This window comes from Solanum dulcamara, chromosome 7, assembly GCF_947179165.1.
Source record: "Solanum dulcamara chromosome 7, daSolDulc1.2, whole genome shotgun sequence".
Taxonomy (NCBI): domain Eukaryota; kingdom Viridiplantae; phylum Streptophyta; class Magnoliopsida; order Solanales; family Solanaceae; genus Solanum; species Solanum dulcamara.
Window position 1 is genome coordinate 6,727,966 of NC_077243.1, and position 26,095 is coordinate 6,754,060.

The 26,095-nt window shown below is 33.5% G+C and overlaps 3 protein-coding genes across 6 annotated transcripts; 2 read left to right on the top strand and 1 right to left on the bottom strand.

Annotated features, from left to right (window-relative positions):
* Positions 1-2,040: 2,040 nt before the first annotated feature.
* On the top strand, positions 2,041-11,211 carry LOC129894067 (uncharacterized). 2 transcript variants are annotated; one of them, XM_055969576.1, is made up of 18 exons: positions 2,041-2,292; positions 2,396-2,503; positions 4,130-4,212; positions 4,370-4,454; positions 4,544-4,630; positions 5,034-5,095; positions 5,248-5,429; positions 5,535-5,595; positions 5,954-6,131; positions 7,324-7,362; positions 7,457-7,518; positions 7,634-7,670; positions 8,202-8,251; positions 8,829-8,898; positions 9,464-9,536; positions 9,971-10,047; positions 10,134-10,202; positions 10,745-11,211. In XM_055969576.1, exons 1-18 carry the CDS (start codon positions 2,224-2,226, stop codon positions 10,802-10,804), a joined length of 1,452 nt encoding a protein of 483 aa, XP_055825551.1. In that variant the 5' UTR covers positions 2,041-2,223; the 3' UTR covers positions 10,805-11,211. The 2 variants fall into 2 exon arrangements, 1 of the variants encoding a protein (XP_055825551.1); XR_008767612.1 differs by lacking the exon at positions 9,464-9,536 and having other exon boundaries at positions 10,745-10,807.
* Positions 11,212-12,026: 815 nt separating this feature from the next.
* On the top strand, positions 12,027-14,792 carry LOC129894066 (probable receptor-like protein kinase At5g61350). Its single transcript, XM_055969575.1, has one exon. The coding sequence runs from the start codon at positions 12,116-12,118 to the stop codon at positions 14,672-14,674; it is 2,559 nt and encodes an 852-aa protein (XP_055825550.1). The 5' UTR covers positions 12,027-12,115; the 3' UTR covers positions 14,675-14,792.
* Positions 14,793-15,281: 489 nt separating this feature from the next.
* LOC129895611 (serine/threonine protein kinase OSK1-like) lies at positions 15,282-19,804 on the bottom strand. 3 transcript variants are annotated; one of them, XM_055971342.1, is made up of 11 exons: positions 19,656-19,804; positions 19,038-19,236; positions 18,671-18,855; positions 18,353-18,535; positions 18,131-18,262; positions 17,845-18,030; positions 17,297-17,386; positions 16,886-16,969; positions 16,044-16,166; positions 15,740-15,970; positions 15,282-15,512 (listed from the first exon to the last, which is right to left on the bottom strand). In XM_055971342.1, the coding sequence occupies exons 2-11, from the start codon at positions 19,219-19,221 to the stop codon at positions 15,396-15,398; spliced, it is 1,515 nt and encodes a 504-aa protein (XP_055827317.1). In that variant the 5' UTR covers positions 19,222-19,236; positions 19,656-19,804; the 3' UTR covers positions 15,282-15,395. The 3 variants fall into 3 exon arrangements, with proteins under 3 accessions (XP_055827317.1, XP_055827319.1, XP_055827318.1); XM_055971344.1 differs by having other exon boundaries at positions 19,038-19,225; positions 19,656-19,793; XM_055971343.1 differs by having other exon boundaries at positions 19,038-19,247; positions 19,656-19,793.
* Between the last annotated feature and the right edge of the window lie 6,291 nt (positions 19,805-26,095).

Below are 26,095 nucleotides of genomic sequence, written 5' to 3' on the forward strand. Positions count from 1 at the left end.
CTAAAAATCAGCCCAATCGAACAAGAAACAAAGCGAGAATTACTATTTGAAAATGGCTACTAGGACTGAAATTGAGGTGCGAAAATCCACCTCTTTTCTCACTTTTCTCTTTTGTGTGGTTGCTAGGTTTTTCTCTTTTGAATCATGAAAATAAAACTAGAAGAATCTTACATAAGCATTATAAAGATTAGACTTATGGACAAAAGTAGGCTTGTCCAAATTAGACTTTTATTTATTCACATAGAAAGGGAAAAAGACAAAACCCAACAATGAGAGTATTTATGTAAAATTTTATGTATGATAGAAAATGAAATAACTAATACATGAGTAACTAAATCATACATAATGAATTTCTCCATAAAATAATACATAAATTTTCTCATAACTAATAATTTATATATTATTAATAAATGCATAACTCTTTTCAGTTACAAGCGACACCTTAATGTATCAGGTCATAATCTTTCTATTAATTCAATTCATTTTAATCTAACTCTATTTGACATTGCTTAACTTGGTGTAACAACAATGTTTTTTTCTTTTTGATTATATATATACATGTCTCATGTCTGTGGTACAAAAGATTTTGCATTGAGGTATTTGTTGTTTGTGTTTCCTCGGAGGATCCAACTCATACTTTGAGTTTTTATTTGAGAAATATTATTAAACTTGACATATATAGCTTTATTTCGAAAAATTATTATTTTATTTATTTTAATTTAACTTAGAAACGTGACACGAATAACATGACAATATTCGTATTTTATACAGTTGTATTTATTTCATCATTCAGGTTTGTATTTATTGTATTTGAAAATATTTTATACAGTTGGCATTAGATGCTTCCAAGAGAAAAATCAGAAAGCAAACAAAACAGTAAGAATTAATTCTCAATAATTGAAGAATTAATTCTCAATAATTTTCATCATGCGCTTGTAATTAAACAAAAATACTTTCAAATCTCGTGGATTTAGTGCAATTTTAGGTGAAAAGGGAATGTTACAATAAAAAATTAGAAACTTTCATAAATTATTATAATCTATATAATAAAATATAAAATTAAAATGGAGGGAGTAACTTTCAGGGCTAATTTCAATTTTCAGCTCCTGAAAATGACTTATCATTGCTACATCATTATTTGTCAATGTGCACATACTACATAAGAATTTTGTATATAAACCAAATCACATTATCGTAATCTATATGTTAAATATGAACAAATTAATAAAATATAAAATTATAAACAAGAAAAGAGAACACCTTTTTTGGATTAATTAAGTGAAGAGTACTTATTTGTCTTTTATTACACAAGCAAGTGTGAATTAATATTTAATTGTGTTTTTTCCCCATAATTTAGTGAGTTTTAATATTTTTTGAATCTACTAAATTGCGAGACAAAAAGAACTCACACGACTAATGAAGCTAACATTTGGTCAGAGATTTTCAAATATTTTTGACAAATTATTTTAGGTGAAATTTTATTATGTGAGCTAGATGGACATGATATAGTAGATATCGAGTATCATATAAAAATTAAATTTTTTGATATTACAATTTTAGCATTATGATATTTGATATAATTTTTTTAATATTTACTATTTATAAAACAAATATTTAAATACCAAATATATTCCAAAGTATATAGTTATATGTATAATTTTCTTAAAATTTTTGATATATATATATATATATTAATTTAATACGATAATAATATCATATTTTATCAAAAATCAAAACTATTTAATATAGAATCTTAGCATACCAATAAGCAGGCCCACCCTGAGCCGCAAATAATATTTTTTTTTACATGTGACTATCTTCTAATTCATGCTAGATACTATAAATATATATATATATATACTTTTGATAATATCAAAGAAAAAGAAAAAATGCTTCAATAAAAATATTATTCAATTATTTTTTGATATTATTAGAGTGTATATATAACAGACAAAATACTGCTCAATTACTCCTTAATATAATTAAAGTATGTATATATATACTATTATATACTTATTTCTACTTTGTAGAGAGAGAAAATTAGAAGGATCTGGGAAGTAACAGAGAGAAGAACCACGTAAACGAATACAGTCCATGTATGTAATGAAGGATTCTTGGGAGAACACGATATTAACTTCTCTTCTTTTTTGCTTTTAAACAACGTTGTTAATTCTCAATTTTGTTAAAGCCCTCTTCTTCTTCACCTGCTACTACTTTTTTACAATGTCCGGGGAGGCTACTTCTTCTGGGTTTAATTTGGAAGGCATTGATGATGTTCAAGATTTTCCATGGGTCAGTTTTTTTTTTTTCAATCCTAATTACAACTCCACTGTTCTTGGGCTGTCTTCATTAATGGGGTCTGATAATTGTCTGGAATTCTTCTGATGAAATGCAGGCGAATTCGGGAGAGACGACGCCATCTATATCGTGGGACAGGTACAATCATCTCTGTGAGATTGTTCAGATGGGTAACAAAGCATATCGTGAGAACAGATGGGACGAGGTAATAAACCCAATTTGTTTTAGTTAATGTACCTCTGATACTCGGGAAAATTATTCTTTGGGTAGTGGTGATTATTAAAGAATTTTGAGAACTGAAGATTTTAGAACCAAAAAGGAAGCGTCTTGCAATTTAATTGCTTTTGACTTGGTCGGTTTTCAGAAAGATTTTCGTCCGTGTAAAATATACATATAATTGGAAAATGAAAGGGGGAATGGTTTATTGGGTCCGCCTTCTTTCCCTGTTTGTCTGGAGTAAAGTGGAGTGGAGTGAAGAAGAAGTGGATGATTTGATTTTTGTGTCGAAGACTACAGTTCGTGGATCCCGTGAACATGACTTTATTTCTAGGGGTAACCTTAAATGAAATTGATCTCATATAAACATTTCATTTTTCAGTTTCTTTCCTATGTTGATAGTGATATCATGAATCTAGCATCTATCTTCTTCATTGCCAGGAAATACATAGTTCTTTATGCCAAATAACCATTAGCCAGTGATTCTGCAAATTAGTCGGGGAAGTTTTCTGCTTTTTATACCCCAACAAGGGCGGGTTTCGAACATGAAAAAATGTGGGTAATCATCTTATGGATCATTTTCTAGCGGTTGTCTGGGTATAAGTAGGTGGCATGTGGTAATCTTACAAGGCACAGGATAGGGTTTGAGAACAGTAATATTGGTGATAATTATTAAAGATTGGAAAGGAAAATGACCTCCACACCATAATTTACCGCGAAACATCTATTGGTAACTAAATACTGGAAATGATTGATCATGCGAAATATTTTTCTCCATACCATAATAAACCCGTGGTTCTTTCATTGTTTCTCTTTTTTTTTAAGAGGTATGATAACATACTGTATTATATAACATTATAACTTGATATATTTACTTCACGAGGAAGAAAAGGTTATTGCACTATTTTATTGTTGTTTTGCTTCTTTTTGGTAGAGTTTGCACTACTTATGTGTTACTTGCTATATTTTCTTCATTGTCTCCTTCTTTGTACCTGGATTTGCTGCCGAGGGTCTCTCAGAAACAACCTCTCTACCTCCATAAGGTAGTGGTAAAGTCTGCGTACGTTTTACCTTCCTCAGACCCCACTTGTGGGATTTCACTGGGTATGTTGTTGTTGTTGAGCAAGCAAGCAAGCAAGCAAAGGTTTGATCTTTGGAATCAGAAAGATACACAAGATTTAAAATCAAAATGTTTATGAGCTCTCTGTTTCTCATGGATGATGAAGAATTGACTAGGTCTATTGCTTTATACTCTGTTTCGTAAGAGGTGATGTTTATCGGGCAGTTCAATAATGTACAGATTTGGAGAAAGTCTTAAGACTTTGGGATCTAAAATCAAGTGCATGTGGTCCAATAGCCAGCTATAACTACATGACATAGTAATTGAAGATGCTTGAGGGCTCTGGTTTAGAGTGATGTTCTAGATGTTGTTTTGACAGCATACTAGTGCCTAGTCTAGTGATCAACTTTTTCTTTAGTGTTGTCAGTTAACTCGAAAACTAGCTCGTTAGGAAAGGAAGATTTGAACTTCCACTGTATTATTTGATCATCATTAAAGGGTCTTGTATGCTTGCATGTATCTTCTTGTTTTCTCAATGTCTGTTTCCTTGGTCAGGCTATCAATCGTTACACAAGAGCTAGTAACATTAAGCCGGATGATCCTATTATTCTTAGCAATAGATGCTCTTCATACCTCAGGTAAAGTTTATTTTTATGACTGGTATTTCTGATGCATTGTTTTACTGCCATTTTGATTCATCTCTGTTGACCTTTCCATTGTTAATTCATTTTTGCTATTTGACTGCTCCCCATTTTACAAATAGCTGACCTTAGTTTTTTATGACTGAACTTCCAGGTATAGCCAATTTCTGAAATGTAGATCTGCATCAGATTCAGAATACAGGCCATTGAGTGGGTTGGATCCTACAACGTATGCTGGGGTATGTCTGCTTTTTGCTATTGTCTATGATTTCAACCTTCTCAGTAGAGGGTTTTGCAGAAAATTTAAATTGTTTTATTTCAACATCAGCTAGCACTAAAGGATGCTGAGAAGGTGATGCATCTGCAGAACAATTCAGTTACCCCATATATTCTGAAGGCAAACTCACTCATTTTGGTAAGGAAATTAATGTCTCATGCATCATTAGCTTTGGAAACCTCATGGTGAAACATGTGTCATTTTGGAAAATAGACTTATTTTCTATTTCCCTTTTGTTGTTTTCTAAACTCTTTATACTAGAGAGTGGGTTAAATAACTAAATTGGATTTGTCCTTGTGTGTTGGGACCCCCTGGTATACGTTGTTCTATCATGAGAGTACCAGATACTTCAGCTGTCTAATTCACTCAATGGTCTTATGTTATCTCATCAAATGCTTATTTCTTTATTTATTCTGCTTCTTGTTAGTTTGTAACTGTTTGAATATACTGAAGGAGATTGCTATACTTCCAATCTCTTGTTAAACATTTGGTAGGCTGATAGTCTTCTTGGATACTCATCTCATATTTCTTGAATTGGCAGTTAGAAAAATATGATCTCTCCCAAGAGGTAATCCGTTCAGGACTTCAAAAGAATCCTCTAAGGTAAGAGCAAATAATGGTGATAATCGTGATTATGTCACGCTTTGTCATGTCAGTGTCTGTTCAAAAGAAGCATAATGTGTTTTTTCCAGAAGCATTGTGGTAATGTTTGATTATGTGGTTAGTTGTTAATTGTTGTTTCTTCTGCAATGTAGCAATCCCCTTCTAAATTTGGAGAAATCGATCAAAGCTACACTTGGAAGGAGAAGCCATGGGAGACCACAGCGCAGTGATGAGTTTGACTGCACCCTGTGCTTAAAGCTATTATATGAACCTATAACAACTCCCTGTGGACATTCTTTTTGCCGTGCATGCCTCTTCCAGTCAATGGATCGATGTAAGTTTTAGATTTGCGTGTCCTATCTATCCTGACTTCTTTTACATATTGAATTACGATCATCTTCTACTCTTGTTCCTAACCCTTTGGATGAACATTTTGTAGATAACAGATGTCCATTGTGCCGAACAGTTCTTTTCATTAGTCCCAGAACGTGTGCAATCAGGTTAGTTGCTTATGGTTCATCCTCCCATTGTACTTGTTTTACACTTACCTGCTGAGACTGCGGTTTCTCTATTTTTCTTTTCTTTTTAGGATAGTAAATGATCCCTAGTAGCATCCAGTCACATCCTTTACTGCTTCCTCTCTTGTAATGCTGTATAAATAGATTGATTTTCTAGACCACAATTCGTCCAGCAAAAGGAATAGAAAGCATACTGCGTCTGTACCTTTACATACCTTGATGACTCTTCACTAATATTGATGATTTAATTGAGCTCATTTTGTCCCATGTGGCTAAGATTTCATTATCTATATCTGCCTTGTGTGGCTAATACGCCTCATTCTTATTTGCACCTTTTCAGTGTAACGTTGAACAACATAATAGAAAAAACTTTTCCTGAGGAATATGCTGAAAGGAAGGCTGAGAATGACAGTTTGATAAACCTTGGTGTTGACTTGCTGCCTCTTTTCGTCATGGACGTTATTCTACCATGTGAGAAGATCGCACTTAACATTTTTGAACCTCGTTACAGACTGATGGTGAGTGCTACTTAACTATTATTTTCTTGACTATTAATGTAGAATGCAGTTTTGCCTTTTTTCGGTATGGGACCTAGATGAACCATCATTGATCTATTTCTATACCTTGATGATCATGATTTTTTTTTATAGAATTCTATTTACCTATGGTCCCAATCATTGTGTCTTAGTTTACCAGATATAAGAAAAGGTTTGGATAAAACTTTTGTGCTACTTTGACATAAAAAAATTTATGATGTAAATAATGTTTGGATGATTGAAGCTTATCACCCATAGTAGAAGTATTGGGACCATTATTAAAAGAAGTACGATTATCCTATTTTAGTTAATTGTAAAAAATAAAAAATAAAAAGCAACAGCAATAACGACTGCACTTCAGGCCCAAAGTAAAACTGGGACCTACTTTACAAATCCAATATATCCAACCTGCACACATTTAGACCCATATCAGTTCACTAATCAATTAATTTGTTAGAAATCCTCTGAAATTAGGGATTCTCTAAATGTCATACTTATCTCTATACTTCAGATAATCTCTAAGAAAATTTGAAAGGTTTCTGTCAGATCTGGACATTATGTAAGTGTGCCAAGAAAGTGGCAGAATTTGAAATGGGGATTTTTTTTAGATATTGTTCATCTTTGTCTAAGCTTTTCGAAGACATGATACAATAATGTATACCTGATTAAAGAGGACCAGATCTGGCAATTGTGATTCTCTTTTGCTAATTTGTGCAATTCTGAAAAGACATCTAGAGCATCTCTGAAAGATGGCTCCTGCAAGTAATTTATCAGACTAACTAGTGAGCAGGCCTCAACTGTTGTTACTTTAGCTAATGAACTATATATTTAGAAGCAAAAGAGAGGGAATAAAGTATTGAGAATCTTCTTCTTCTTGTTTGATTATATAAATATAAGGAAACAACATAAAATAGAGAGCTTTTTGCAGTTCTTCCCTGGGCATAGAATAGGAATGTGGAAAGTATATATTTCTTTCCTACTGTCCAGCTAGAACAAAATAAATGAAAAGCATTATAATACTTGTCCCTCCTTTCTCTCTCTCGTATTTTAATTTTCTGTTGCTATCTCTAGATTGCAAACAAACCTTTTAATCATGCATAGTTAGAATGGGATTTTAATAGATCTCCTATTCATACTGTCTTGCAAAAGTTTACAAATTTTGTTGTTGAAACAGATCAGGAGGATAATGGAAGGAAATCGCCGAATGGGAATGGTAGTTTTTCCTTTGATTCCCCCCCCCCCCCAAGTTATTATACATGGTTTTTCTGTCTTCACTTTTGGCTGAGGCTTCACTGTTAATCATGCAGGCTGTTCATGATCCTACGACAGGTTCAGTAGCTGATTATGCTTGTGAAGTGGAGATTATAGAGTAGGTGTTCTGTGACCTGTTCGATTTTTGGGATATCTTTTACGTTTATTCTTTTATAGATTCCATTATTTTATTCTTGTTTTTAGAAATTGATAACCTTCATCTCTTTGTGTAGATGTGAGCCACTTCCAGATGGGCGTTTCTTTCTGGAGGTGAATATCAGCTTTTTGTCCCATTAGATGCTTTTGTTTTTGTACCATGAGCCTTCCTGTTAGCATGGTGCTTATTTACTACTTATGAGTTCATTAACAGGAGGGTCCAAACTGCTATAGGAGGACTTTTAAATGTAAATAGTCAATGTTCTTCCTTCTCCAAAAAAAAAAGTCTAGGTTCTGCACCATACACTAGCATGTATAATGTTGCATCCATGTAAAATATCCGTGGTGCACCTGACGTTTTGTTTAAAATGAACACTGCAGCTAAAATGAAAATGTTCTTCTTGAACACTTTGACCATTTCTCGCTTCAGCAAATTTAGAATTCAATATCTTTGCTAGATGAACCTTGGTTTTGGTTGTTTTCTTTTGAGGACGATTTCAAAAGACTATTATTTCCACCAGAGGCGGTGTCATGTCTAGATGTCCCACCATAATAAAGACGAGTTTTTGATGAAGCTTTTCTTTCCTCTTAAAGATTCTTCAAAGTTCTTTTAACTTGTATCTGATTTAGCACAAATTTATGCAGGTCGAAAGTCGACGTAGATGCCGCATCGTACGACATTGGGATCAAGATGGGTTAGTTCAATATCTAACTCCTTATTGGTAGAGATGAAAATTGGTAATTAAGTTTTAGAAGAAGTAAGAAGAAGGGCGCAGAAACACAGGTTCAGGTACCATATGGTTGCCAAATGAAAATGCAGAAAAGTAACTTCTGACCTTTTCTATTCTTTATGCAAGCAGGAGTTTGTAGGAAAGCAGTTCAAAAAGCTCACAAGAAATAAAGTTTCTCTGTAAAAAGTGTAGTTAACTTGAAGGAATTGGTTTCTTCTTGTTTCATACTTTCCTTTTCCTTTAATACAAAAAACAGAATGAAGAAAATGTTATCCTTTTTAATTTCTTTCTCAAAAGTAAATTTTCAAACAACTTTCATATAAAAGAGGCCAATGATTTGAAATTCTACAAAGGGAGGGGGTGTTAGAAATCTCTGGGTTGGTCTGTTGGTTGCTTTGCGTTAAGTCAGGAGATTGGATCCAATATGCTATCCCAAAATATAAAGCACAGTGCCTATGCTATAAATTTTCTATTATTCTACTATTTTATGCTTCTTTAAACTTGCTTATTATTGTTTTTGCCCCTGGCCATTATTATGAAGGTATCGTGTTGCTGAGGTTGAATGGATACATGATATATGCCCAGCCGAAGGAACAAGAGAGAGGCATGAAGTAAGTTGTACAGCAATTCTCTGAGAGATATTTGTCAATCTTTTTTTTTAATCCCTCCCTAGGAGCTCCCACCCTTTTTTCTCCCTTGGTGACTGGAACTCACAACCTTAGTTGTGGAAGTGAGGGGTGCACACCATCCGAGCAACTCCCTCTTGTTGATATTTGTCAATCCATTTTATGTATGATCCTTATTTTTGTGCTATATTAATCTTTTCTTATTTACCTGCTAAAAGAAAGATTCTTGTTTCTTGAATCTTGTGGCTCTGTTCGAGGATTTTTGGGGCAAACTGTTTTTCCTGGTTTTCCTCTGAAATCCTACTATTACTGACTGCCTTATACTTCATATGAGCAATTCATGCCTTTTCAATTTGAATTATGATGGAAAGTTCATTTTCCTTTCTCAAATGCTAACTGATATATACTGTGCACACATTTTTGTGTACTTGTATACTGTGTACGCACTTGTGTGTATGTAGTGCTTGTATAGTAATTCATTGTCAAGTGCTTAATACTTTCAAACTCTAGCTTTATATTTGTTGAACTGTAATTTGTCAATTGCCGATAGTTACTGGAGACGGCAAATAAGGCGGCGGCATTTGCTCAACAATGGTTGAGGAACGCACAACAAGTAGCAGGAGGTAAAGTCATTAATAAGGTTTTTCCTTTCTTGTCTTTTTTAGTGGCAAATGATTATAGTAGCTCCATTTGTAGGATGAGATTTGATGTCTTTTTTATCCTTCAATACATAGCTACAACGCTTCCATAGATAGGTTTTGAAAGTAGATGTACCACTTGCATATTAGGTGTTAGATTTTCGGCATGCTTGATGTACATGCTACAACACTTCATATTGGTGTGTTATCTATGAATCCTTATGAATTTAAAGATTGCTTTATCTATCCAAGTGGTGATCATGACCCGGAAAACTTGTCGTCCCTATCAAACTATACTGGAAGGCTTTAGGCAGAGAGCTGAGCTTAATGTTTCTGCTTTGCGTATTATAGTACAGCCTAATTATTCTTTTTGCTGAATATCCTTTCAGTACACATCATAACCTAGACTTTACATACAGATCGGAGACGTGCAGAACTCTTCAAAGCTGAAGGGTTGATGCCATCATCACAGGATCCTGAGTGCTTAAGTTTTTGGGTACACACTTGAATCCATGTTCAAGTTAAAAGCAAGTAGTAGGCATGAATTAGTTTTTTATATTTTTGGTGCCTAAATAAATGCAGCTTAACACTCTGACCAGTCGTAGACCAACAGAGAAATTAGACCTGCTTCAGATAAGAGATACACATGAGGTATTTGTTCTTTAACACTTCATTTAAACTCTCTTTTTTCTTGAGCTTCTTTCTTGGAGAACAAGGTCTTGCTACACGATGGATGTTGGTGTAGCATGTCATGAGCACTAGGCTAAAGGGCAGTTGAACAACTCAAGCAAATTGCCTTATTCTAACATAGGTCAAGAAGGATTAGAGACGTACATTTAGATGTAGTCAAAAGATGGGGTGGATCTAGTGCTTTGGCTCCTAGTTCATCCGAACCTAGTATTTTCGACTCTGAGTATAAGTTTTTATGTGAAAATCCACAAAAAAATTCAACAAATATTAGATCTAAACCCTTAATTATATAAGTACAATGAGTTGGGTGCTTAAGAACATTATTAGTCGAACCCATCAAATTGAAATCCCAAATCCGTCTGTCAAAAGTCATGTTTCCTAGGCACTAATATCCCTAAAACAAATCAAGGAACTATTACAATCTGAATGTTCTCCTTTTTCTCTGATTCTTTCTTGATTAGTCGCTTTTATTATCTGTTGATTGTGCTTAATTTATTCTGCAGAGGATAAGGCGAGGTCTGCTATACATGAAACAAGAAGAACAAGGTTGCCGGCTGCAATAATATATATTGAACATGTAATTAGTTCCTTTTACATGAAAACAGGAGAAGGCTGCCAGCTGCTATAAATTTTGGTCAACCTATAATTATAGTTCCATTATTTGTATTATCATTGGTTTTTCTGTAAAGCTCATTTTGATTTCAATATTTTTTTAATCCACATTTCCAGTACTGGAGGATCCTCCGCCCAATTTTCCTCTTTCATAGAGATATATTGTTGACTTCAACCTTTTATCTATTGTAAAGGCCCGCAGTGTGCATACAGTAAAACCAGAAGGACGAAGTTTGTAGCCTCGTTATCTCGAGGAGAATGAATCTTTTTGTTTGTATGGCAATACAATCCATATTATGTTTGCTTCATTCACCAAATTCACCGCAATATGAAAGGATTTTGAGTTGTATTCTGGAAATTATCAATTATGTTGACTGTTTTTTCGTGGCATACAACTTTAGGTTTGTAAATTTAGTTCATGGAATATTTGGCTAGTGGACTTATTTTTATGTTTATTACAGCTGCAAATTTTAGCGTGTGAGGAAGAATTTTACATTTTAAGGCTCTTACTTTTTTCACCGTCAAATCAGTTGTAAATGAATTAGAACCAATTAATCACGTGAATGAGAAAGAACACCAATCGAATACGTGTGTCATAAGAAAGACCATAATCCAAACTTAATTGGCATTAGAGTTGAAGTTATACACCCTAATTATGCTTATAAAAAAAACAATCCCAATACCATCGATGTAATTTAACATGTTAATTACTCGATACGTAAAAATATCATACAATGCTTAGTCGGTTAGTCAAAACTTAAAACTCTTGGCACTAATAGAGAGATATTAGCATACCTAAAAAAAACGGTATTTGGTCCGACAAATTGCATAAACAAAGGATGATTAACTGATTCTGCTGTAATGATAGCCATTTCCCTTCAAAGGTCAACTAATAAAAAAAAGGTTTTCCTTAAAGCATTATATTCCCAGCTGGATACGCGCTTTGGACTTTTGTGTTTGTTGGTACTTAATCACATCCTTTCTTAATCTTTTTTTTATTTTAAAAAAAAACAGTTTGAAGAAACAGTTTAGTGGATAATTAACAGAATCACTGAAAAAGTCTACCACTTTGGAACAAGTACAAGAAGGCACGTTCTGTCCTAAGTCCTAACATGTTAACAACAAATGTTCACAATATTCTTCTTTACAACTTACAAACATAGACGTGCTATACTCTCATTCAAGAATTTTGTCTTTCACTTATGTCTATTCAACAATTTTAGTATTCTAACATCTAACATTTTTCTCTCATACAACAAAAGATGAGAGGAAGAAAACACCCTCTTATCATTTTTGCTTTTCTTGTACTGTTTTTTGCAAATGTAGCTACTTCATCTTCAAAAGGAAAATTTACGCCGGCCGATAACTATCTGATCAATTGTGGATCCCCTGATACTACTTTGCTTGATGATGGAAGGACTTTTAAGTCTGACCCTCAATCTGCTTCTTACTTGTCTACTGATGAGACTATTTTAGCTTCTGTTAAGTCTTTACAAGAAAAGGTCACTTCTTTTTCCTCTGCCTCTTTGTTGTATCACACAGCAAGAATATTTGAAAGTGAATCAATGTATAGGTTTCTTGTCTTTAAACCAGGAAGGCATTGGATTCGTTTGTACTTTTATCCTCTTCCACATCCAAATTACAATCTAGCAAGTGCTATGTTCACAGTCACTTCTGATAGTATTGTTTTACTTCATGATTTCTCAGTGAAAGATACTAGTAAAGTTGTGTTCAAAGAATACCTTATCAATATTACTTCATCTCAATTCACCCTCAAATTTACACCTTTGAAGAAATCTTTTGCTTTTATCAATGCCATTGAGTTTGTCTCAGCACCAGATGATCTCATTTCTGATTCAGCTGCTGCAGTTTCCCCTGTTGGTGATTTTAATGGCCTGTCTCAATTCGCTTTTGAAGTAAGTTATCGGCTAAATGTTGGAGGGCCAATTGTCACACCTAAAAATGACACATTGTGGAGGACATGGTTGCCTGATGATCAGTACATGACATTTCCTGAAGGGGCTCAAAATGTGTCGGTTCCTCCTACGACAATCACGTATTCAGATGGAGGGGCGACGCCTTTGATTGCCCCGAGTTGGGTTTATGCCACGGCTGATATGATGGCAGATTCAGGGGTGCCAAACTCGAATTTCAAGCTAACGTGGGAGATGAACGTAGATTCGAGTTTTTCCTACTTGATTAGAATGCATTTCTGTGACATTGTGAGCAAAGGCCTAAATGAGTTGTACTTCAATGTCTATGTTAATGATGTGGTGGGGGTCTCTAGTCTTGACCTTTCAACACTGACTTCAGATTTGGCCACTCCTTATTACAAAGACTTTGTGCTCAATGCCACAGCCATCACCAACGGCTCGATCATCGTGCAGGTGGGACCCGCGTCAAACGTCCAGTCTATCCTCCCAAATGCCATCCTCAATGGATTGGAGGTCATGAAGATGAGCAATATGGAGGGAAGCTTGGATGGTCTGTTCTCATCTGGTGGACATCATGCAGGCGTAATGCCAAGATCACGTGGAATGAGAATTGCTGCAGCTTTTGGATTGGCAATCGGGGTTACAGCATTAGTATTGTTTTTGATGGCCATTGTTCGTCGGAGAACGAAGCCAACAAAGGGTTGGGAGAAGCAGAAGACATTCTCTTCATGGCTTCCTCTCAATGCCAGTTACTGCAGCTTCATGTCAAGCAAGAGCAAGACTAGTTGTTCAACTATCATATCGTCTGGCCGCAACTTTGGCCGTGTCTTTACTTTCAATGAAATCAAGAATGCAACAAAAAACTTTGATGAAAAAGCAGTCATTGGTGTTGGAGGCTTTGGAAAAGTGTACCTAGGTGTATCGGAAGATGGAACAAAACTAGCTATAAAGCGAGGAAATCCATCATCCTCACAGGGAATCAACGAATTCCTAACAGAAATTGAGTTGCTATCCAAGCTTAGGCATCGACATCTTGTTTCACTCATTGGTTATTGTGATGAACAATCAGAAATGATTCTAGTCTATGAGTACATGTCTAATGGTCCTTTGCGTGACCACATTTATGGTTCCACTTTGCCAACTCTAACATGGAAACAAAGGCTCGAAATCTGCATAGGAGCTGCTCGAGGACTGCACTACCTTCACACTGGTTCAACTCAGGGAATAATACACCGCGATATTAAAACTACAAACATCCTCCTTGATGAGGACTTTGTCGCAAAGATGGCTGATTTTGGCTTGTCAAAAACCGGTCCTTCACTGGAGCAAACTCATGTTAGCACAGCAGTGAAGGGTAGTTTTGGTTACCTTGATCCTGAGTACTTCAGAAGACAACAACTAACAGAAAAATCTGATGTGTACTCGTTCGGGGTAGTCCTTTTTGAGGTATTATGTGCAAGGCCTGCACTTGATCCTGCATTGCCAAGAGAACAAGTGAATTTGGCAGAGTGGGCAATGCAGCAGCACAGAAAGGGCACTCTGGAGAAGATCATAGACCCTCATCTTGCAGGAACCATTAGCCCTGAGGCATTAAGGAAATACGTGGAAGCTGCAGAGAAATGCTTGGCAGAATATGGGGTCGATAGGCCTGCAATGGGAGATGTTTTGTGGAACTTAGAGTATGCCTTGCAGCTTGAAGGAGCATCTCCACAGAGTGGTCTGCCAGTGAAGAAAGAGAGTGAGAATGAAAATTCGAATCCAACTTCTTCAGAACAGCCTGAAATGAATTCGAAGGGCAATAAAGAAGCTCAGCTCATTGACATCAATGATGATTCTGGAGTGGTGGTTGGTTCTCCTATGTTTTTAGAAGGTTTTCAAGGAAGATAACTGAAATAAGTAACTAAAACCAAAGATTATCGGCCTTTTTTATTTTCTTTCTGTTTTCATGGTTTTTACTTTAAATTTTCAAGCAATCTTGGGTAATCTGTGATTGATTTCCTGTTTAGTTCATATGACTGGAGACATGTCAGAAGTTTTTGTATCCAAGGATCTAATTGACTTTCCCCTTGTAGTTTTATTTTACCAATTTATCTTCAGTAAGATGTTAATTTTTCAATATGTCATTGCTCTCTGAGAGAATTTAGAAAACCAGCAAACTTGTAAAATGGTGAAATATATGTATTGAAGTTGCTTGTTATTAACATTTGACAGGAATACGAGTTAATCTATTTCTTGTTGGGTGTCACCTTGGCTTTTATGCAGAAAAAGAGAAAATGGAAGTACATAAATAGAACTTTTTGTAGTATCTAAAATACGTTACGTTTAACATGATAAAAACAAACAACTTTTGGAACGGACTAAAAAGAAAAGTAGGACAAGTATCCGCCATAACAAGTGAATGTCAAAATTTCAAAAATTAGTTGGAATGAGAGACCCGCAAGTTTACTGAAAGAGAATATCACATAGCCTGAACTATAGAAACATGAACACAAAATTTAACGTGTAGGTAAGGAACATTAGAAATCTATTAACATTGATATGTACAACAAAGTTTTTCATTTGTCAACATAATACACAATTACTACAGACATCCTCTTCTTCTTTCCAATCATTGTGGTCCCTCTAGCTGCCTAATGAAACCAGCACAGAAATCCAGGAAGAGGAACTGCGGACCGCTAATTCGTTGGAGATCAAGCAGGTATTTTTCATCCTGAGTTTTGTAGAGCTGTAACAGTATTTAAGCAAATCCACATCAGCGAGATTAATATATTTTTTTTTAAAAGGGCTCCTACTAGTAGAAACAATGGTATTTCCGTATTTAACTGGATTTTTTTTGAACACAAGTCAAACGAGCGATGAAGCTGAATACCAGAAGCTTAAATTGTTGTCCAAAATCATGTCACAGTTATCAAACAACCACTATGTTGAGAGTGGGAAAAAAGATAATCATACCTGCATTTCAAACTTCACAGTAGGTTGTGGCTGTAAATGTGTACTTATGGCAGTTGCATTGCTAATAAAATGATCATCATCATTCATATGATTGCTGGCCATGCTATGAAGATGAAGATCATGACACCATAAACACTTCATATTATAGTGCCCAAGTTTTTTCCATCGAACATTTAGTTCTAGCAGAGTCCCAAGAACCTGATTCATGATCTCCTTTGGATTTGCTGGAGACTGAAAAAGTAATCAACGTGAAATGAAGAAATTCACACAATATTTTCATTACATATACTGCAAGAAAACTAACCTGAAGTCCAATGAGCCACATTTTCTCTTTGGAAAATGGGTTTCCCAAACTCGCTTCTTCAGTAATTCCATTCCCAGTAAGCTGTAGATCAAGATTTGGAAACAATCCTGGGGAATAACAATCCTGAAGAAACACAGGAATGTAAATAACAAGGACCACCTATTGAGTGTGGAATACTTTAGACTTTAGTAAAAAGTTATCTGACATTTGAAGAAGCATAGCTCTAAACTAAGGGAAGGGTACGGAAGTTACAAAAGTAATATTGTTTAAAGCCAGAGCCCAACCACCAGTGTTCTGAAACTTGTAGTAAGAGTGACAATGTGAACCATAGTAGTTCATCTTGAAATTAGTCATATACAGAAGACAATGACTCTTGACATGATTTACAGATTTTCACCTTCATATTAAAGAAAGCCAACAGATTCAATCAAGCAAATATCAGGGAAACTGCTACCTCTCCTAATCCCTAAACACAAAAGAGGTTGTAAAATTCCTATTTCTGAGTTAATTAGATTATTTATAGACTCTGATACTATCAGTAAGAAGTTCAGAGGTGATACAGAAATTACGGTGAATTAAAATTAGAATATAGTTGGTGAACTACGGAACATAGTAGCATCTCTTCTTCCTTATTTGCGAAAAAAAGCAGCATGCTTGTACAAGGAGTATTTCATTGTGATGGGATTTCACAAATTATAATTTTCCTATCTACCTTGACAATCCCACAACAGCATGAACAGTTCTACAGATCACATATTCTTTTTGACAGAATGGGTAGTAAATGCAAGCCCAAAAAGTTAACGCTTTGAGAAATAATGAAGTAAAAATAAGAGAGGGCATACCACAGATTCCTGAAACTCAGCTCCTAGATAGCCACTGGTAGTTATGGAACGGTTGTCGTACAGCAGATAGTATGCAACAGTAGCCTGAGACGGACACAAAAAGGTATAAAGCAAACTGAAGTAATTAAAAGGTTTACTACACCTCATCCCTTTGCAATCAATTTGTTTGAATGCGACCCCAAACTTAGCTGAACCACAAAGTATATAGCTTCCCCCAAGGATCAGTAAATACACTGAAAAGCCTCAATTTTAGTGTAGAAATGTAAAACACAAGTACATTTACAATTGATAGATTTTTTTTTCTTTTTTCAGTACCATATTATTAGGCATATGCAATAGAGAAAACTCGCAAGAATAGAAGTAGCTACAACAAGAGACAGAATGCTGGTAGTGATGTAAGAAGCAACGTACATCATCTTGTATTCTCTTTTGCAAAGATTCAAGTAACTGGTCTCTATTGAACCCCATCCTAATAACTTGCTGGAGAACTTCCTCGTCAAGCTGCAGAAAGACAGCTTGTAGTTACAGCAAGAAAGAGTAAATCGAAAGAATTGCATACCACAGTATTTAACAAACAGACGATAATATGCATGAGGAACGAGATATATGGGATAGATGTGACAAGGTTTTGACATCTCCAGTCAAACGCGATCCTCTGCAATGGCAGCAAGAAACATAAGTTTTCCCTGATCTTGTAAGAGAAAGTGAAGATTGATAACAGTATTTTGATGTTCTCTGGAAGCATACTTCGTGATTCTTTTAGGTCACCACTTGAATTAATACAAGAGTAACAAGTGCAGAAACCACAAGAGCCAGTGTCCAATATGAGTTTCCATATATGCAGCAGAATATCTTGTAGGATTTGAAGGTAGCATCGACAAAAAAGGGTAAATCCAATAGGAACCCTTTCAGCATCATACAAGATACCTGTGTTATTAGCATAATAATGTTATAGTTACCTTTTTAAGATGTTGCCTAGCATCAGGTGGAGGAACCGCCAAATATCGAGGAAGATGAATTTTCAACCACTGGTGCTGACGAATATCAGGAATGGTTATGCGCTTCATAGGGTCAACAATTAGCATCCTTGGTATCAAATCCCTAGCTAAAGGTGACAGATGACTTGGAAGGGTGTAGACTCCACTCTGAATGACACATGTTCAACCATGTAAACACCACTACCTCAAACTGTAAAAACATGGAAAATCTAAGGAACCAGACAGAAAAGTAGATCAATGCACGTACCTTTATTTTCTTGAAAAGGTTAGGAATATTCTCATCGTCGAAAGGAAGTGTACCACAAAGAAGAGCATATAAGATAACGCCACAACTCCAAACATCTACCTCTGGACCAGCATATAATTTCCCAGAGACAACCTGCAAATAAATGTTGTCTATTGAACTTAAGCCTTCCAGATCAAAAGAGAAATGGACATCTTAAAGATTACAAACTGCACAGGTTCCCACCTCAGGAGCTGCATAATTTGGACTTCCACAACTTGTCTTCAGAAAATGTCCATCTCGCATAATGTTTCCCAAGCCAAAATCAGCTATCTTTACATTACGTCTTGCATCCAAAAGCAGATTCTCGGGCTTAAGGTCACGATGAACCACCATATTCCTATGGCAGTACTCCACACCAGCAATAATCTGTCCCCATTGAAACAACCAAGCAATAACGATTTGAGCGACACAAAAGAAACTACATTAATCTTGTAAGACCTAAAACCACAGTTAAAACTGTCATTTGCTCTATCAAAAGACCTAGAAAAAAATTATCTCTACCTGCTGAAAAAATTTCCGAGCTTCATCTTCCTGTAATCTGCCCTTTTCTACAATGTAATCAAAGAGCTCCCCAGACTTAGCATACTCCATCACAACATATATATCAGTTGGTGTCTCTATCACTTCATAGAGTCGTATGACATGTGGATGCACAAATAATCTACATATTTTTATTTCTCTTCTAACTGCACAAAGATAAAAGTAAATTTAGATGTTCCATGAATGACCGTCTAAATTCTTAAAGGAATTAACCAAGATGTGCTTCAAATGAACTTGTTTTAAACTTCACAAAAATATATCATAGCGGAAAGAATAAAAAAACGAATTTTGTTGGTAACTTAATGATACCCAGGTAGTACATTCATACGTTTTTCTTCCATGTCTGGAGTCTTCATTTTCCGACGGTTAAGGATTTTGATAGCCACTTTATGCCCAGTCAGCAAATGCTCAGCAATTTTGACTTTACCGAAAGATCCATGTCCAAAAGTTTTTCCAACCCTGTAGTTCCTTAGAAAAGGAGATTCTGCAATTCCACCACCTCTGGTACTCATTTGCCTATAAAACACCTGATTAACACCTCTAGCAATTTAGTCAAAACAGTTGGACACCTAGTTAATTCATCTTGAATCACACATCAAATCCATTCTGTAGTCATACAGATGATTAACTAAAGTTAACAACTTTAATTCCCAAATTATGAAATTAGGTCAATATGAGCATCAAAGGAAGCAGAATTTTAACCCTTTCCCAGAAACTTCGAGAGTTCCGCCCTACCTAGACAAGTTATCAGCTTAAAGATTCCGCAATCAATGATCAAGCAAAACGCTTAACATCGAGATCAAAGCTCAAACTCAGAAAATATAATTGCTAATTCAAAACAGGATTTTGCTCAACTATTGACAAAAAATAATCACAAAAAACAAGAATTTTGCAACTATTATACACAAAAGGCAGCAGAAACTGAAGTAAAAAAATAGAAAAATACCTAGAAAAAGTATGAATTGAATTTGTGAGAGTGCATGAGCGGATTTTTCTGGGGTAAGAGAGGGAGAAAAGAGGGCGGAGAATTTTAGAGAGAGTGAAAGGAAAGTGATTGGGAGCTTTGTCGTTAAAGTTCTCGGGTTTAGAATCTGACTCAGCAATACGTAACGGGATATGAGACAAATCGGTTACATCTCTTCCACTATTTATCGATAACGACAAAAGTTAGCCCAAATTATCGATCAGCCAGGTTCTTCTGGTCCATCTCATTGTTTTGGGCCTAATTCATCTAAACAAGGAAACTTACATAAATATACTATATTAAAAAAAATATTTATCATTAAGCAATAATATTTTTTTATTAAACACTTATAATATAATTTTAATATATTTTAGTGAGAATAATTTATAAAACTAATTAATACAAGTTTTATTCATAAATAATATATTTATCACACATTTTAATACACTAATAATATATTGTGTCAATTTCTTACCAAACAAATATAATATATTTTAAACACTTATAATATATTTATATTGCATACACAATTCACTTTTAATACATGGAAGATATATCATAATATTGTTATGTATTGCTATATAAATAAAAAGTATCGCTAAAATCAGTAATTATTTGTTAAAAAGTGTTCTCCCTGATAATGTTTTTTCTAAACAATGCTAATAAATTGGGAAACTTACCTAAACTTCACTAGTTTATGAGCTAATTACTTAGATACACTTTATTTTGTAATATTACTTATCAGATTTTGGTGCATCCAGATACATCTATATACGTTCAGATACATGTATCTTGAGATATATGAGATCAAGATTGGGTGTATTTTATTCTAGATATATTATATTCAAGTGGATTCACATGTATCTAGGATACATAGACAAATCTCAGTCGCCTCCCTTCTATCTCGCTCGTCAATCTTCTATGTATCTGGCATCCCCCCCCCCCACATATATATATATGTGTGTGTGTATCTTCCTCAATATATAGTAGGAAGCTATTAATAAATGGTAAGATATGTAATTATTTGAAAGTATAGATAGAATTAGTATATATATAAATGGATATATATCTATTAGGGTAGTTTTTCCTAAAAAATTTGCACGAATGCCTTTATTTGGTAGCCGTGTTTAATTTTTTTCCCTTCAACAATTCATTAATTAAAAAACGTGATAAAAAATATCCAATATCAAAAGAAAAAAACGCAAGGCACAAGTTATGTATTACAAGGTAAAAAATAATAATTGTTAGACATAAGTTCAATTTCAAAATTATGTCTTAAAAAGTTCATAACTCACAAGTAATGCATTAAAAAAAAACGCTAGGGACAAGTTATGTTCTACAAGGTGTAAGTTTAGTTTTAACACCCACAAAGCTATGCCTCTTAGTTCTCTAAACTTTTGTCGGATAAGGCAAAAATACTTTAATTTATGTCAAGTGAATTAGCTACTATATAACTTATATCGGATAAGACAAAAGTTCAAAATTAAGTCATAGTTAAGGATTTTGAATCCACAATATTTTATTAAATGAGAAATATGAGTAAAACTTAAAGATTATTCCAAAATAGAGGCAATTCGTGCAAAAACTTGACATTACAAAGATTAATCTGTCATGTTATTTATTGGAAAAATTATGTAACTAAGCAACATTTGCAACTTATTTATTGAAAACAACAACAGTTAAAAAATATTGTAAAAAAGAACAATATTTTGTTTATATAGCAAATTAATGGTATCCTTAGTTAGTTCCTAAATTAACTGATATGAGTATCATGTTTTGCTCACACACATTCTCTCTTCAATTTTTAAAATATTTCAAATTTGAAAATTTTCTCTTTCCTTTAATTACCTCCTTGATTAATCTTCAATAATCCTGATTTTCTCTCATCAAGAATTTCGGATTTCATTTTTTTTCTTCAAAAAATAGAATAATCTCTAAAAGGATTTATACAACAATCTCATTGATTCTGGTATCACATTTTTTGTATGTATCTTTTGCGATTTTATCTCCTTTTTAGGAATTTGATTTGTAGTTTGGGTTTTGTAGTTGTATTCTTCTATTTATATTGAACAGTTTTTGCATCCTTTGTATTTGTTTGAATCTTTCTATTTCTTTTTGTGTTTAGTTGCTTAGTGATTTCTCCATTTTCGGTTTGAGTTTTAGCTATGGAAAACTTCAAAGATTCCACTTCCACTCTAATGTTTGAGTCAAAGAGGACTACAGGAGGTATCTCATATAATCATCAATTTTTTAGCGATTAATTTTTCTCTTTTGATCTATGCATTACTCAAGGAGTCCTAAAAAATGTAGACTCTACGACTAAAATGGGTGCAAAGAGCAAATCTAAGTATCTACATGACCATATTCGCATGCAAAATCTTTCCCAAGTTCGAAATAGCAACATCATCAAGAAAAGAAAAAATTATAGGTACTTCATCTACTAGCAGCGAATTCAAAAAACTTGATGAAGATCAAATTAAGGAAGAACAACTTCTTGAACCTCAAACTTGTATTTTTATTCATTCTAGTTTTCATGTTGTATTTTGTATAATGAAATTTGTATTTCTTTATTAGTTTGTATTCATTCCAATATGTATGCCAAATTGATTTGTAGTTCCTTAAGAATCAAATTTGTATCCATTTATTTCTTTCATAGTTTAATTATATTATTATTTTTTAGAATCTTGTATCCTTTCTTAAATTGTATTCAATCCAATATGTATGATATGTGTATTTGTATTCATTATGCTTTTCATGTTTGAATTTGTATAATGACATATGTATTTCTTTATTAGTTTGTATTCATTCTAATAGGTATGCCAAATAGATTTGTAGTTATTTAAGAAGCATATTTGTATCCATGTACTTATGTAAACTTGTTTTCATTCAGAAAACATTGGTTTGTATATTTTTCAAAAACGTATATCCTTTCTAAAATTATATTCACTAAGTATATATACTAGTTGTATTCATTCCTATTTACTTATTGTATCTTGCATAATATATATATTTTTTTCATGAATCTTATATTCATTTTTAACCAATGTGTATGTGTATTCATATCTTTAAACATATGTAGGGAACTGATTTTATCTGTAAAAAATTAATCTACTTAAGAAAGCTCCATACATGCAGTGTTACGTTAACAATAACATTAAACTTCATCTAACTGATTATTTGTCTGAGCATCAATATAAGTTATTTCGTGAAAAAACATATTTTGGTCATTACATGAGAATTTTGAAAGGTGCATTACTACCTTTGATCTTATACTTCAGAATCATTCAATTGTATCTCAAATCAACACCAATTTATTTTGAAACTTCCTCCACTAAATCTTTAAATGTTGCATACTCTTTCATCATAATAGCTTCTATCGTGTAATCAACGTAGTAGTTATCTTCGCTTCATCTTTTCGAATGCATGATCTGAAAATTGATGCTCTCCATATCTAATTTGCAGTCCAAAAAAATTGTATTCCAATCATTCAATCATACAAATTCACAATTATAGTAATATTCAAAATTTATATTTTGGATACATTGCATTTCATGACAAAAAGTACTTCTTATCTATTTTGTATTTCACAATATTTTATATACAAGGTTCAATTTGTCTGTCACATCGGCAATATTTTTGTACTCTAAATAACTTTGTATTTCAATCATACAAAATACAAAAAAATAAAATCATGAAATCATACACTATTTGTATCCCAAACATAATTCAATCAAAGTACAAATATATTTTGAAGCGTAATTGTATTCTAATCAGATGTGTATTCGAAACTTCATACATACAAATTCAGTTCCATTCAAGTCTACATTATTTGTATCCCAAACCGACCATCATTAAACGTACAAATGAATTTCGACGCGTTAATTGTATTCTAAAGTGTACCATGTTGAATATAAAATTTAAATCACATCATTTAAATTGTATTCCAAACTGTTGTATATTAGAAACTTCCTACATACATATTCATGTCTATCCAAATAAATTTGTAAATTGATTTCGATAAAATTGTAATCATTCTTCCTCATAAGTTATTTAACAAAACTTTTGATACAATACCTTATCAAGTAAAGCTCAAAGATCAAATTTGAATTTCAACGAGTTTTTTCGATCGATTAGTTTCCACTGCTCCAATTTTGTATGCAGTAAAATCTTTACCAATGTCGTTCTTTATTTTTTCAGCAAAAAACTCTGACGAATTCAATTGAACTTGAGGAAAAAGGATGAATGTCAATGATGAATTCAATTAAAAAGGACAATTATCAATTTAGAATTGAGTTTGAGGAAGAAGGAAGATAATCTCCTATTTTGAGACTCCTAAATTATGTAACGTAAATAGTGAGAATATTTAGCATATTACCCAATTTGAAAGATTCTCTTCCATGATTTTCTGTAGTTGGTTATTTCTTATTTGTATTCTGTTAATTGAAACTCTTAAAAAAATACATAAATTAATCCAATAGCAAATCAAAGTATAGCTGTTTATTATAAATAGTGAAAGTATAGCTAAGAGGTCCTATTTAAGGCTTAATGTTTGCTATTTATGAAAATTTCCTTATTTATTCATTCAAGGCTTGAAAATGATACATGACAAAGCCTTATACTTCTAAAAGGGTCTAAGATTATGAAACTCAGAACGGCCCATATAACTACTGAAGTATACGACCCGGTTCCTATACAGATCCAACTCTTTTGACAGGCCTAGTCTTTAGTTGTACACTTGTACTTGTTAACTACTGGGAGGTTTACACAAATAGACACTTTGAATGCAACAATTTAAGTTTTGATCTCATTGAGAAAAGCTTTGCAAAAATAGATTCGTTGCCTCAATTAGGTAGAGAAATCTTGAACAATCCTTCCTTCTGCGATGCTCAGTTCTGTTCTTCCACATACCCGCTTTTGCAAGGCTAGTCAGAGGAGGTGTCATAGAGGAAACTGCTTCCTGCGTCTGCAGTTGTTGCAGCTAAACTAACGGAGGAAGAAAGAAGGAAAGGGTGGCGGACATCAAATAGATTAGATCAGAACTTCTTTCGCTTTGAACGACTTCAATCTTTTTGAATCTGTTAAATGGCTAGTCCAACTATAATAAGCAATGCAATTTTAATATTTTATCATACACGAAAAGAGAGGAGGAAGACAAAGGAGAAGGATGAAATGAAGAAGAATGGAGATGGGAGAAAAAGTAAAAGAAAATCTTTTTTTATTTATTTTATAAAAAATTAAATAAAATAAGAAATTGGGGGTAGGGGAAGGATAAATGTGTGAGAGAATTACGGATAATCGAATCTTCATCAACAAAGTAAAAGTTCAGGTAGCCAACTAATTAAGCTATTAATTCTGACTGAATATTACTTTTGGACAAATTTTCTTCCTAAGATCAAAAATTAAAGTAAATTTTATCTAAATTCCTTAGTGATTCTTTCCAATTACACTCTATCCCTACTTTTTTTAAAATTACCCAAAATTCTTTCTTTTTGGTCACTTCCAAATATATCATATATGTCCTGATACATCACGAAAAGTGATGTATCCAACCGATACGTGGCGTAAAGTGATGTATCCGACATCCTGATACATCATGTAAATGATGTATCCGATTGATACATGACGTAAAGTGATGTATCTTACATCCTGATACATCACATAAAGTGATGTATGTATCCGATCGATACATCACGTACAGTGATGTATCAGAGAATAGGAGAGAGTAAAGATTTTTGTAATTTTTTCAAATGATAAATTTTTTTAGAAAATATGATAAAATAAATTGTGTATTTAGATAATTTTTTCAAAATTGAATATACTCTTTTAAGAAAACTATTGGAAATGACTATCAGTCGAGTACAACGATGTCCATTTCAAGCAATCATAGAGGATGCGACGTCCTTTTTAAGTTGCTGTTTAGATATCACAAAAAAGATTTGTTCATTCATATTAAAATGCACACAGTTCTCACAATCCAAATTACATGTCATAAACATTATTGAAAAGACAAAAAGGAAGATGCTAACCTGTCTTATTCTCTAAATACAGACAATATAAGTTTCTATTAATGCCCATCTAAAAACTAATTTATGTGCTCATAATCCCATTCCTTATTTTTTTATTTCATCAATCAAAATAATTGGTGCCTACATGTTATTTTTAATTTCTATTAGATAAGGTGGAATACTTAATTAAACCTACACAGTCTGCCTTGTTAATAGAAATATGTTAATGTTATATCTCTATTCTTTTTTACTTGTATATTAAGAATATATTTTTTTTACTTATCAATTTTAACAAATTCATTGAGAATCAATGTTTCTTTCAAGTATGCATTTATCATTAAGTAATCATTTCCAAACTATCTGTAATAATACTAATATTCAAATTAGATTTGGATTTTCAATGTATAACTAATTAAT

Excerpts from the sequence above, each read along its gene's own strand:
- LOC129894067 (XM_055969576.1), top strand. The coding sequence starts at position 2,224 with ATGTCCGGGGAGGCTACTTCTTCTGGGTTTAATTTGGAAGGCATTGAT. Across the intron at positions 4,631-5,033 it reads AGGCAAACTCACTCATTTTG|TTAGAAAAATATGATCTCTC; the intron begins GTAAGGAAATTA and ends TTGAATTGGCAG. Across the intron at positions 10,048-10,133 it reads CTGAGTGCTTAAGTTTTTGG|CTTAACACTCTGACCAGTCG; the intron begins GTACACACTTGA and ends AAATAAATGCAG.
- LOC129894066 (XM_055969575.1), top strand. The coding sequence starts at position 12,116 with ATGAGAGGAAGAAAACACCCTCTTATCATTTTTGCTTTTCTTGTACTG.
- LOC129895611 (XM_055971342.1), bottom strand. The coding sequence starts at position 19,221 with ATGAGTACCAGAGGTGGTGGAATTGCAGAATCTCCTTTTCTAAGGAAC. Across the intron at positions 16,970-17,296 it reads AAAAGAGAATACAAGATGAT|GCTACTGTTGCATACTATCT; the intron begins GTACGTTGCTTC and ends TGTCCGTCTCAG. Across the intron at positions 15,971-16,043 it reads TGTGGCTCATTGGACTTCAG|TCTCCAGCAAATCCAAAGGA; the intron begins GTTAGTTTTCTT and ends TTACTTTTTCAG.